The sequence below is a fragment of the Cnephaeus nilssonii genome (assembly GCF_951640355.1).
Source record: "Cnephaeus nilssonii genome assembly, chromosome: 18".
NCBI classification, from domain to species: Eukaryota; Metazoa; Chordata; class Mammalia; order Chiroptera; family Vespertilionidae; genus Cnephaeus; species Cnephaeus nilssonii.
Window position 1 is genome coordinate 26,605,750 of NC_137089.1, and position 12,974 is coordinate 26,618,723.

A 12,974-nucleotide genomic window follows, 5' to 3' on the forward strand; every position below is an offset into this window, starting at 1 on the left:
TGAGATAAAACTTTCAACACTGCTTTGCACACATTAAGCACCTGAGAAATGTTAGCTGCTATTGGTAATAGGAACCTAATAGCCAGGATTAACATACATTAAAATTAGTGCTATTACTGTGGTAGTTATTCAGTGGGGATCTAAGTTTGACTTGAATATTTTTCTTAGTGATTTTTTTTACTTTTGGGGTAATTGGTGAGCAACAGACTCTCATTCAGGAGATGGTATACTGTATCTGTGCTGTTCAGGGCAGCTTCTCCAGCATTACACTTCTCAAGTACATCTACAATTTTGGATTTGTTTCGAAGTTGAAACACTAAAAATGTCTGTTTATCTTCATTAAAATGTCAAGAACAACAACAAAAGACTGATTCCCCCAAAGTGAATTTTTGTTAATTCTCTTTCCACATTATTAGCGTGGATAATATTCAGAAAATAAGGTGAAATAATGAAAATTACCTTAATCAGATTTGTATTATCAGTAGAAAAGACATGTTATGTTGAGAAAACTGTGGGAGATACTAGAGAATCCCCAATGATTTTTTAAAAATCTTTTAAGCTAATAAAATTGTTAATTTTTTTAGATTCTGGACAAATGATAATGTTTTCTCCATTTTAAAAAAAAACAGAAAGAGCTAATTTTGGGGGTCTGGATAAGAATGGATTTAGTAGCCTATATATCCCTGGCTATAACTACATTTAAAATGCAGAAATCCCACTTTTGATCCAGTCCTGAAAATAGAAAGCACAGTTTGTGAGCACAGAGTTCTGACAGCATTTGGCACAATGCTGAGAATATGAGAATAGAATAAGAGCACCACGAGAGGAGATTCTACCCACCCAACCAAGGCATTGTCTCAACAATTAGTGGCTGAATTAAAGCCACTAATCCCTTGATTCTCTGTGTGTGAGCATGTAGGAATTCCTTTAGCCTGACATGGGCTAAACATAAGTGAGTGGCTTTATTCCCAAATGAACATGAGTAAGGGAAAGTCAGGACCAGTCACAGCGATTCTGTGGTTGTATTTAATCTGATTACTGGGATGCTTAAGCAGTAGTAGATGAAAGATATGCAACTCCTTGTGAAACAACTATAAAATCTTGAGTTATGTTTCATATATCTTTAAACAACTAGCTAATTCACACTTTAATATGGAAGGGTTGATGTTTATTGGCATTTGTTAAGCTTTAAAAAACACTAAGGATAAAAATCACACTTCCAAATTACCCCCTCATGCTTTTATCTTTTTATAACATTCAAGAAGTTGACATGAAGGGACATAGGCTCCTGTGGATATATTTATTATCTTTCATAAAAATTATAATTATGTAGATTTACATAAAATTATGTGAAAACTGGCTTATCAGTGGAATTAGTGAATTCCATAAGTATTTTTAACTAAATGCTTTTAGTTTAGCCTGTTTGCAAAACAACATTGGGGTTCTTATCAGAGAGTATGATTGATGTGCCCAGTGACATTGATCTAGTAATCCATAAGCTCTTTCTGAAGCCAGGATCTTCACAGCAAAAAAATATGAGTCCACATTTCCTTCTTATCTTCAAGTTAAGTTAACTTGTACTCCTTCAGTATAATTGTCAGGCTGCTGGAAGCCTCTTTAACAGAGACTCAATAGTTTCAATTAAATAAGAATGAACAAAAGTATTTATTTTTCATCAACATTTATAGCTGAGAGATTTATGAGCCTAGTTAGCCTACATCTGATTTATCCAGTTATCTAGCTGAATATCATTAACCTACAGGACATCAACAGACTCTAATCAATATCCTCAAAAAGGAGTGTTGGGTGTGGGGAGTGAATGTGGAGATAGCAGTGAGGAATATGTTTAAATATTTTAACTTATACAATTTAGGTCAAGGAATAGTCTTTCTACATTGGAGTGGGGAACAAATTAGATTGGGTTTCTTTCTTTTTTTATCTTTGACCTTCTTCACCCATTTCTCCCACCCTTCACCCATTGTGTCTGGCAACCACTAATCTGTTCTCTGTCTCTATGAGCTTGTTTCAGGTTGAGTTTCTTTATCTCACAGAGAAATGTGATCATCATCCTGACCACTGCATTGAAGGACTTGTGGTCAGATGTCCATTCTTTCATGGGCTGATGAGTCCCTGCTGTTTTAACTCTGTAATAGCTCCCATTGGCTTACATATATTGCCTGTGTAGAAACTTTAGTGTTTGTACCCCAGAGGAAATAGAGAGAAATGTGACCTAATTCCTCCATGTGTTGGAGAAACACTTTATCCCAGGCTGACCTATTTCTAAATACCTCTGGCAAATTCCTACTGTTTGACAAGTAACTTTTTCCAGGTTCTTTCTTTTAAAAAATTACACACACACACACACACACACACACATATATATATATATATATATATATATATATATATATATATACACACACACACACACACTTACATACATACATATATATTCCCTATGGTTTGGACATGTGCACTCATGTTTTGGGATGAAATCAGTGGAGAGACCTCTGTTCTAACCAAAATTGCTGGTCAACTTTCTTCTTTGGGCTTCAGTGTCTCTAAAATTACTTCTTTTGAGGTTTTTATCTGAAAAACCTACACATTTCCAAGGTTTTTGTCAGCAAAGGTAGTGAGGCTGTATCATTCAGGTTTGTTTGTTTGTTTGTTTGTAAATGGCAAAAGTGCAGATAAAAGAGACTTAAGCAAAACGACCGATTTCTTGGCTAATATACTGCCAAGTTCAATAGTATCTGGCTTCAGGCACTTCTGGATCTAGGTGTTCAAACAATGTCATTGATATTAAATCTTGCTTCATCTTGCTCTACTCTCCTCTGCCTTCATTCTCAGCCAGATTCTGTGAGGTGGCCCCAGTCAGATCCAGAATTACATCCTCTCAGCTTCTAGCTTAGCAGTCTTTGTTTAAAAAAAAGAAAAAAAAGAGCTTCTCTTTCTCAATAACTAACAAAAGTCCAGGAACTGAGCCATATTGGCTCAGTTTGTGTCAGATGCCCCTAAATCCATCATTGAATTCAAGGTCATGAAATAAATTGACTGGTCGGATCTAGTTGACTTCTACCCCCCTTTTTTTGGAGGTAGAGTGGGGTTGTTTTCCTGTCCTTTCCAAATCCTAAAGACCAACAGTGGGGAAGAATGGATTCAAAGAAAGAGGGATTAAATGCAAGACACGTGAAAATAACAGATGTCCTCTACCCATGTAAATATTGTTACATTTTACATAGCCAAGACATGCCCCAAAAAGACGATTACCAGAAGGATAAGGTCCTTTCAGGAGAGACTGAAATCAAATCTGCTTTTGAGTCAGTCCTTCACTTGCCAAATTAAATTGTAGGCTTTTGGTTAATAGTAGGATGGACCAAAGACAGAGACGTTTGGTCTTGGGTAAATCAGAACCCCATGAGAGCCTCCTTTAGTTCTGTGGATGCCCTGGAGTTCTGTCTCTCTCCAGCTGTTTTGAGTTTGACTTTGCATCTGAGGTTCAACATAACATTTTCCTTCAAGTTCATGTATTTACACATGACATGGGCCCAAATACTATATTCCCTTCCTCATCTACATAACTCGGTGAATTTCTTTTCTGTCTATTAAAATAAAAAAGTTTCAAAGGATGTTCAATTTGTCTTTGATGTATAGCTGTTGAAATGTCAATTTTCTCTTTTTAACAAAGAGAGAGAATTGCAGCATAATGGAGAGCCTACCTTAAAAAAAAGAGGGTGGGATCATGAAACACAACCTACTCTCAAGATTAAACTTTTTTCTATAAATTTTATTTTATTGTTGACAGTGTTATAGATGTCTCCCATTTTCTCCCTTTTAGCCCTGCTCCATCCCACTCCCACCCTACCCCAGGCCTTCTCCATGCTATTGTCTGTGTCCATGGGTTATGCCATAAATGTTTTTTGGTTAATCTGTGTCCCCTTTCCCTTTAACCCCCCTTCCTTCACTAAGATCTGTTTTTCTGTCTCATGCATTCATATCTCTGGACCTATTTTGTTCATCAGTTTATTTTGTTCTTTATCACTTATAAGTGAGATCATGTGATATTTGTCTTTCTCTAACTGGCTTAATTCGCTTAGCATAACAGTCTCCAGGTCCATTAATGCTGTCTCAAAGGGTAAGAGATCCTTCTTTTTTACTTCTGCGTAGTATTCCATTGTGTAAATGTACCACAGCTTTTTTTATCCTCTCATCTATTGATGGGCACTTGGCTGTTTCCAGATGAAGGTTAAACTTTTTGAAGCTGTAACGTTATGATGGGGGATCAGGGTATTTGAGACACCTGGGGAACTGGAGCATTTACTAGTATATCATAAAGTTCCAGCAGAGTATCCTGGATCCTGCATATTCTTTAGTTGGGGAATCTCAGTAACTACTCTTAGGATATTTTGGTGAGTCAAATTGTGGCATCATTATCAGCATGACAACAACTCAGAGCATGCTTCATAAGAATGAATGCACAAAGACAAAATTTTTTCTCCCTGTTCCAAAAACTAAATTAACTCCCTGCTTTTGGCACATGGGGTTGAGGAAATTAGTCATCATTTGATCAGTTTAAATGTTTTCCTTTAGGGCAAAGGCATTAGACATGAATCACACATGCCAAAAGCAACATGGATACACCCCCATTCATGTAACCCCTCTTTGTTAGTATTGGGAATCAAACCATACTGTTTCCCATTAATTTTACAGTCACTGTTCCAGTTTTCCAAAGATTTGTAGATTTTTTTTTTTTGAGCAGTAAAACCCATTTATATTCTTATTGTCAAGGGTCTGTAAAGTGCATGGGTTTCCACAAGAAATAGAGGAGATGACAGAAAAGCACATTTCTAGAATTGATTCCAGGAGAGTCCCTGGAAACTTTAATGGCGATGGATGAATATGATTCACGCATAGGATTTAGGAAATGTTTGCATTGCAGGTGGCTCACAGTAGCTTGCAAGAGGCTCCAAAGTTGTGGTTAAGGGTTAGAAAGAAGCAGCTTTAGTGGGGTGCTGAGCCAGACTGAACTTGGACACCAGTAAAGCAGAGCACAGGGTTTCTAACATTTCCTTGCTATCAAACTCCTTTCATAGCAGTATATAACCTCACAAACACCTCAGTAATGTTTTCATTTGGTCATTTTGCAAAACACATGATAAAGAAATTATTGAAGTAGACCTTAATTCATTCTGAACAAATGTATTACTAAAGATTATATTATAAAGTTCACTTTGATACTCTTTAATATTCACAGTTATAAAAATAAATTTTAAATTTCACTCAACAAATGGCTTTAGTTTATATTTTTAAAAATCAGGATTTGTCCATTGACAGAAATTTAAATAACACATGTTATGTTTGTTCTGACAAATGTATATTGTAATATATATATATATGTTTTGTTCCTATATGTTAAAATATACATTGAAATTTAATAGGTATTATACTTTCAAAGTAGAAAAAAAATAAGTAACATTTTTGCATTTTGCACTTAAAAAAGCAACTGGTCTTTTTTATGTTTTCTCTGTTTTCTTTATATTTAATAAGCTGCAGATAACATTTTGAAGGAGTTTTTTTAATCACTAAATAATATGTATGATGTAGTCACTGAGATCCCCAACCAGAGAGCATGCTCTACAGCAGCGGTTCGCCTAAGACCATCAGAAAACACAGATATTTACATTATGATTCATAACAGTAGCAAAATTACAGTTATGAAGTAGCAACGAAAATAATTTTATGGTTGGGGGTCACCACAACATGAGGAACTGTGTTAAAGGGTCGCGGCATTAGAAAGGTTGAGAACCACTGATATAGATGCTTCCATTCCCCAGGTGTCTCAAATATATTTTTAACACTGGTTTTTGAAGTTCTAGAAATAAAGCTATGTAAGGTTTTGGCTAAATGGATACTACTTAAGGATCAGATGAAAATCATTCTAGGAGGAAATTTGCATAATTGTTCTAGAGGGAAAATCACATAAATGGAAATTTGTGTGATACAGTGATTCTTTAAAAAACTACACAATTATATGATACTAGAGGCCCAGTGCATGAAATCTGGGCACGGGTAGGGTCCCTAGGCCTGGCTGGCTATCAGGGCTGATCAGGTTCCCTGACTCTCCACCTCCTGCTTCCTGCCTCCTGCCTTCCTGCCTCCCTCGCTCCCTCTGTGCCCTGCAGCCACCGCTAGTTGCCCACCATGTTATGCACTGCCCTCTGGTGGTCAGTGCATGGCATAGTGAGTGATCGAACTCCCGTTTTCCTGGTCAAACTCCCGAGGGGACACTTTGCATATTAGCCTTTTATATAAATAGATAATTCCTCGAACAAGTATAATTCATCCTAGAGTTATCTGATTAGGCCAGGCATATTAAGTGTTTTAGAAGCAAATCACCTATGGTTGGCTGTTTTTTAAAATTTCATGTTCATGTGTTTTGTTTTTATTATAGATACACAAAAGCAAGAATCTACTGTGGGTGGAGGGACAAGCAGGCATTGCTTCTATGGACTTCAGCCTGATTCACAATATAAAATCAGTGTTTACACAAAGCTTCAGGAGACTGAGGGACCCAGTGTGAGCATAATGGAAAAAACACGTAAGTCTAGTGCCTTCTCTCCTGATCCCCATCTCCACAAATAGTTCTTAGGCATCCTGTTTGGGTTAAAAAAAACTTTATTCTACTTAGAAGAATATTAGCTATTTCTGCCCAGGGATATCTGTAATACAAGTTTTATTCCTTCTATCCAGGCTCAGAATTCACTGCATGTGGCCCATTGATGCTTCTGTATGGTATTTTCCCATCCTCCATATGCTTCACAAGGAATTATAAGGCCATATGATGGCAAAGTGCTTGAAACAATGACCTATATTGTGATCTATACCCATAAGGAACACTTGTGGTATGTGGAGCGTGAAATGAAGTTTAAGGACCGGGTCCTGACATTAAAACAATGGCATATTACCACAGCCATGTGGGTGGGCATGGAGCCAACATGTTCCAATTGACTGACCCTAGAGTTATTGCCTACTTAAGAGGCTCTTGTACTTTTTCCAAGTTGGCTGCAGATCTGATGCACTGAAGGGAAAGGCAAAGAATAAAATTAAAACAAAGCACTTTTTACATGTTCTAAAGAGCAAGGAGAGTGTCAGCTTCCTGGAATGGCTGTTAATCAGGGATTCCTGACCTAGAGGCCACAGGCATTAACATGATTTGAACTGCAGTGAATTCTGGGGGACATTTGTGTGCTTAACTCGGAGTCTTGAACGTAAACTCAAAATCCCTGAGGATCTGTGTCGGAAGAGGTGGTGGGCAGTGGGCTTTCTTTGGAAGCCCCTCTGTCATCTATGTGACGCTTTTTTTCTACTGGCAATAGATCAGTCTTTCAGTTGATCTGGGACACGTGGAAAGAAATCATCAATGTGTGGCTTTCAAACACGGAGAAACAATGTTTAATAAATGGAATCATCTATTTTTTTCTAATCCAAAGACTTTCATAACTGAAATATTCAACATTATATCACACATGTATTTGAGGTATAAGTCACATACGTAAAATTCACCCGTTTCAAATGTACAATTCAATACTTTTTAAATACAAAGAGTTGAGCGGCCATCACTACAATCCAACTTTGAGACATTTCACCAATCCAAAGATATGTTTCATGTCTGTTCAGTCAATCCCCAGTCCCATCTTCAGCCCCAGGCAATTTACTTTCTTTTCTTATATATTGGCCTTTTCTAGACATTTCCTATAAATGAAATATATCGTATATAAACTTTTGCATTTGGCATTTTTCACTTAGCATATGTTTTTTTTTTAATTTAGCATATTTTTTTGAGGTTTATTCACACTGTAGAAAGTATCAGAGGTTTGTTTCTTTTTATTGCTGATTAGAATTCTATTTTATGGATAGAGGATCATGTAATTTTAAACTTATTAGAGCCCTGGTAATGCACTAGATTTAACATCAAACAGGCTCAGTTGGGGCCCTTTCAAGCATTGTGGCCTTAGGCAATTCAGTTTCTCTGGGCTTTTCTTTGGCTCATCAATAAAATTAAATAGCTACTCTCTTAGCCCAGTGAAAATCCAGTAAAAGAGAATGTGTTGAGAAGCTTTCAATTTGTATCTTATTGAACAAATACTTTCTGTCATCACTTAGAGATCACAAAGTGATGGCCATGGGGTCAGACATGTTGGTTTGTTGTTGGGTTTTTTTTTTTTTTGGAAAAAAATATATACTTTTTAAAGTTTCGAAAATTCAAAAGTTCTGACAACACAGGACACTTACCCTCACAGTGCCAATCTGCTGGAACCAGTAACCGCTGTCTCTTTTAGACAGTGTCTGTGATCTCAAGTTGTTACTGTTTAATGTTTGGGCTAGTTCTTTGCTCATATTCATTACTTGCCTAACCTCTGAAAACATTTTAGTTTGTGACCCCGGGTCTACTTTCCTTCCCCTAATATTAACCCCACGACTCTTCACTACCAACTGAGGGTTAAATTGAGCAGCTCTGGTTGATGTAAATGTTTCCTTATGTTGGGAACATCTGTTTTTTGCAGCTTCCACGCACTGGCTCTAGTGCAATCTGAAGCCACGTAGATCAGGACCGCTCCTTCTTCTATGTGACAGCCCCTCATATGCTTGGAGACAGGGGCCATCTGTATGCCACATAGAGAGTATAAACACGCGTCACCAGTTTATTGTTCTTCCTACCCAAGGGATTCTTTGCCCAGATGTTCTGCTCAAACATATTGATCTGTCTGCCATAGCCCTCTGTCTGCCATAGCCCCCATTGATTTGTTCTTGATTTATTGACTGAACTTTGGACATGCCTCAATTTTCCTCATTTAAAAAAAATGCATACCTCTTGCTTCCACAGATTTTAAGATAAATAAATCTGGCTTTAATAGCATTTTGTGGTGCTTTAAAGAAAGCTTTGCAAACCTGATTTTAGTATTAAGGTTTCTCTCCCTTTAACTTTTGAAACGTTTTAGCTTCAAAAGTTGCCTTTAAAAGACAACAGTGATATATATTCATACTAATGCAACAGAAGGTATAAAGTGCATTGTCAACCTCCCTGTTTCTTCATTCTTCCTTCTAAATACCCATTGGTATCAGTTTGGTCTCCTTTAAGAAAGTCTACCTGATACATATATAGACATATATCAATATAACTATATATATATATATGGGCCTGATAAGTATATCAGACTGATGTAATTTTTTTATGTTTCACAAAAGGGATCATACCATAGATACAGCGACTTGCTTCATTTCACATAATAATGTCTAACACTTTTCCATATCAGTAATATACAATGACCTCATTCTTTTAAATGTTGAATCATTTTACTCAGTTTTATTTTATTGGCTCTTGGATTTGGAAAAGACCTTAAAATTCATCTCTTTCAACCTTCCTGCCAGTGAAGGAATTCCCTTTACAACATTCCCGGCAAATAACCAGTCTGCCTGAGCGCAAATCCTTCCAGCCACTTGGCACTTACTGTCTCCCGAAGCTGAACATCTTCCTCTGCTAATGGCTATGATTAATTGAAGATTTTACCACATATTAAACTGGGAAAATAAGAATTTTCTCAGTCTTAAAATTTTAGCATCAAACAAGATAGAAAAGAACACATAAAAAATAATATTTAGGATGCTTGCCTTATGATGCACAACTTCCTGGTGATTTGTTCTGGTATGTTAGTCACTCCTCTGATGAAGTATCACCAGGTCTGTTAACCAAACCACACCTCCACATGTTACATGGACTTGTCATCCTTCATCATCCAGGTTGAACTAATCTGTGGTCTCCTGATGTCCTGCCATTTGGTCCTCAGAACTGAAAGTTTTCCAGAAGCAGTCTGGGTAGAATAGAGAGTGAATCAGATTCCATTGGGGACCACATCCTGCGGATACAGGATGAGAAGGGGGAAAGTGCTATTGAACAAGGATTGATGGTCAATCCTTCCTTAGGCAGAATGGAAATGATGTTTACATGTGTGAAAAGCCAGAGACTAAAGTGAAATAGGTTGGCAGGATTCCTGCCTTAAATCAACATTAGAATCACTTTGTAGTTGACTGATTGTATTGACTCCTGCTGGGTAAACTGAACTGTGGCGAAATGGCATTTCAAGCCTTCCTTCTAAGGTTGAGGGGATGGATGGAGGCGGTTTTCACAGGCTGTGGCTGACTTATAGAAGTCACTAAATTCTCTAAGAAGAGATCTGTCCCAGTCATTGAGTCCCCTAAAGAATTATTACTTCATGACCTCCCTGTCTTCGCCACAGATGAAATGGCTAATTGATGCTCTTTCTTCCTCTCTACAGAATCGCTTCCTACTCAACCACCTACTTTTCCTCCAACCATTCCACCAGCAAAAGAAGGTAAAAGAAAAATACAATAATGATGTGATTTTAGGTTTAAGATTTTGTTGGCTTTGTTCATTTGATCATTTAAAAATCAAAGTATTCATAAAATATATTTTCTCTTTAAAACAAATGCTTATCAAATCCTGATATGGTACAAACTTGCAACCAGTAGTAAATAAGACATGCAGATGTATTGCATAATATAATGAACATTGACGACAACATTGTACAATAATTATGTAATGTGATAGAGGTACTAAATATCCCTATAGTGGCACCCATATTACAATATACAAATGTATTCACTTAACATGTTGTGCACCTTAAGTTTATACACTATAATATATCAGATATATTGAATTTAAAAAATAGATAAATATCCATGTAATTACAGATTTTCTAACAAAATTGCATTGTGTTTATTTCATTGAAAATATCAGAGTAGTGAATGTTCATCAAAGAATAGTTATGTAATTTTGTGAGTGAGAATCTAGTTTATAATTCTACTACACCCAGTGTCAAGTCCTACCGGCGCCACGGACTCTTCAATGCACCTCCTGGTGATCGGTCTTTGGTCATTACAGCATTATGACCACTGGGTTTTTATTATATAGATAATTATTACCCGGGGTAATAATTCCCTGGTTTACCTCTGAAATGGCTCTCCTACTTGTTTCTCTCTATCTTTATCACAAGAGTTTCTCATCACCTCTTTACCTGAGCTGTTAAGGTACTTTCTAAAAAAACTTCAAAACATAGAAGTGGTTGTTTATTTTTTTAATTCCATTAATAAACATTTATTAACTCTACTAGTCATTCTCAAAGCTCCCATGCCAGGCACTTGGAATGCAGTAGTAATATATGATTGCTGTTTATTCTCAGTATTGCAAGAGAATAGGTGTTTGCCTATAATGACCAGTCAAGAATATGAGTTTGGAAATGGACTCATTTCCAACTGTGGTTGTCCAGAAATGAAAACAGTTAATGCTAATGCAGGTTAATTACTTGTAAATTGATCTACATTTTGAAGAATGAGTTTAAAGGTAAATAAATAAGAGAAGAGCACTCAGTCATGGAAAGATCTAAGCACAGTGTGTTTGCGAAACAATGAGTGGCTCATGGAAAAGAGTGAAGATAGAGTTACAAAGTGGTTTGTGTTGCAGAATAAGGAGTGTGAGCTCTATCTTAAAGGAAATAGTGTGCCATGAGAAGTTTTATGGAGGGGGGCTGACCTGAGGAAATCAGTGTTTGAGAAAAATAACCTTGGTGCAATGGACAAGAGGGTGTGGGGGAGGAGAGGATAAAGGTGGAACATGTAGTTGGAAGGTTGTTTTGGAAGAGTTCTTCCTTTCATCGTGTATTTTAGAGTACCTGTTGTGTACCAGGGATACAATGAAAACTAAGTTGTTCCTGTCTTACAGCAGCTTAAAGTCAGTGGGGTCACATGCTGGAGAGGGTACGTGTCAGGGAAACAAAGAGGCAATGAGAAACTCCAGTAAAGGTCAGCATCCTTCCTAGCATTCCAGTGACCAGCCTATTTGGTGAACTCATTTCCCAGGTTGTGTTAGGAAAATAAATGGGAGAAGAGCACTTCCCACAAATACCCATTTGTACCAGTTTGGTCTCCTTTAAGAAAGTCTACCTGATACATATATAGACATATATCAATACAATATATAGATATATATCTTACAGATGCATATATCAGACAGATATAATTCTTCTATGTTTTTCAAATGGGATCATACCTTAGATTCAGTGACTCACTTCATTTCACATAATAATTAATGTCTAACATTTTTCCGTATTAGTAATATACAGTGACTGCATTCTTTTAAATGTTAAATTGTTTTACTCAATTTTATTTTATTGGCTTTTAGATTTGGAAGAGACCTTGACCTTAAAATTTATCTCTTCCAACCTGTCAACTGTAAGACAGCCACAGCAACATCGGCCCAGCTCAGAGTTCCCGTACATGTCTTATGCTGTCCTGCATCATCTAATGCTATTTACTAGTACTCTACCTGGTGTGCCAGAATATTTCTTCTTCTGTCTTCAGTTGCAGCCTTCTCTAGTCTTAGTAGTTATGATTATTTTCACTATTGGAACTGAAAGCAAAATCCTCATTGATAAATTTACTATTTAGACATTTCTGATGTGCAGATATCACAAAACTCTCTGAGGTCAGAGTATTTTTATTTATAGCTGAACATGGTTATCATTCAATAGACATTCATGAATGCTCATGGAAGATGTGTGCAGGGTCTGTGAGAGTAAGGATTGACAGGGCAGAGAACTTGCTCCTGAAGTTTTTTAGGATGGTTTTAAATGGTGGGGCTTTTGCTTCTTGAATGCATTATTCATCTTAGGCTCTGTTTGTACTGAGTGTGTTCAATTAAAAAGCCTATAAATTTTTATTGTTAAAGTAATACTGAGTATTTATTAAACAAACTAGAGGCCTGGTGCACGAAATTCGTGCATGGGGGGCGGGGGTCCCCTCAGCCCAGCCTGCACCCTCTCCAATCCAGGACATCCCTCTCACAATCTGGGACCACTGGCTCCTAACTGCTCACCTGCCTGCCTGCCTGATCATCCCTA

General features: G+C 37.0%; 1 protein-coding gene across 4 annotated transcripts in view; it reads left to right on the forward strand.

The window, feature by feature from the left end:
• Nucleotides 1–12,974, forward strand: part of COL14A1 (collagen type XIV alpha 1 chain) — a 183,273-nt gene that overhangs the window by 85,976 nt on the left and 84,323 nt on the right. For all 4 annotated transcript variants that reach the window (XM_079796342.1, XM_079796344.1, XM_079796345.1 and 1 more), the window contains exons 24-25: nucleotides 6,452–6,598; nucleotides 10,335–10,391. In XM_079796342.1, the coding sequence (XP_079652468.1) occupies nucleotides 6,452–6,598; nucleotides 10,335–10,391 (204 nt within the window). The remainder of the gene's footprint in view (nucleotides 1–6,451; nucleotides 6,599–10,334; nucleotides 10,392–12,974) is intronic.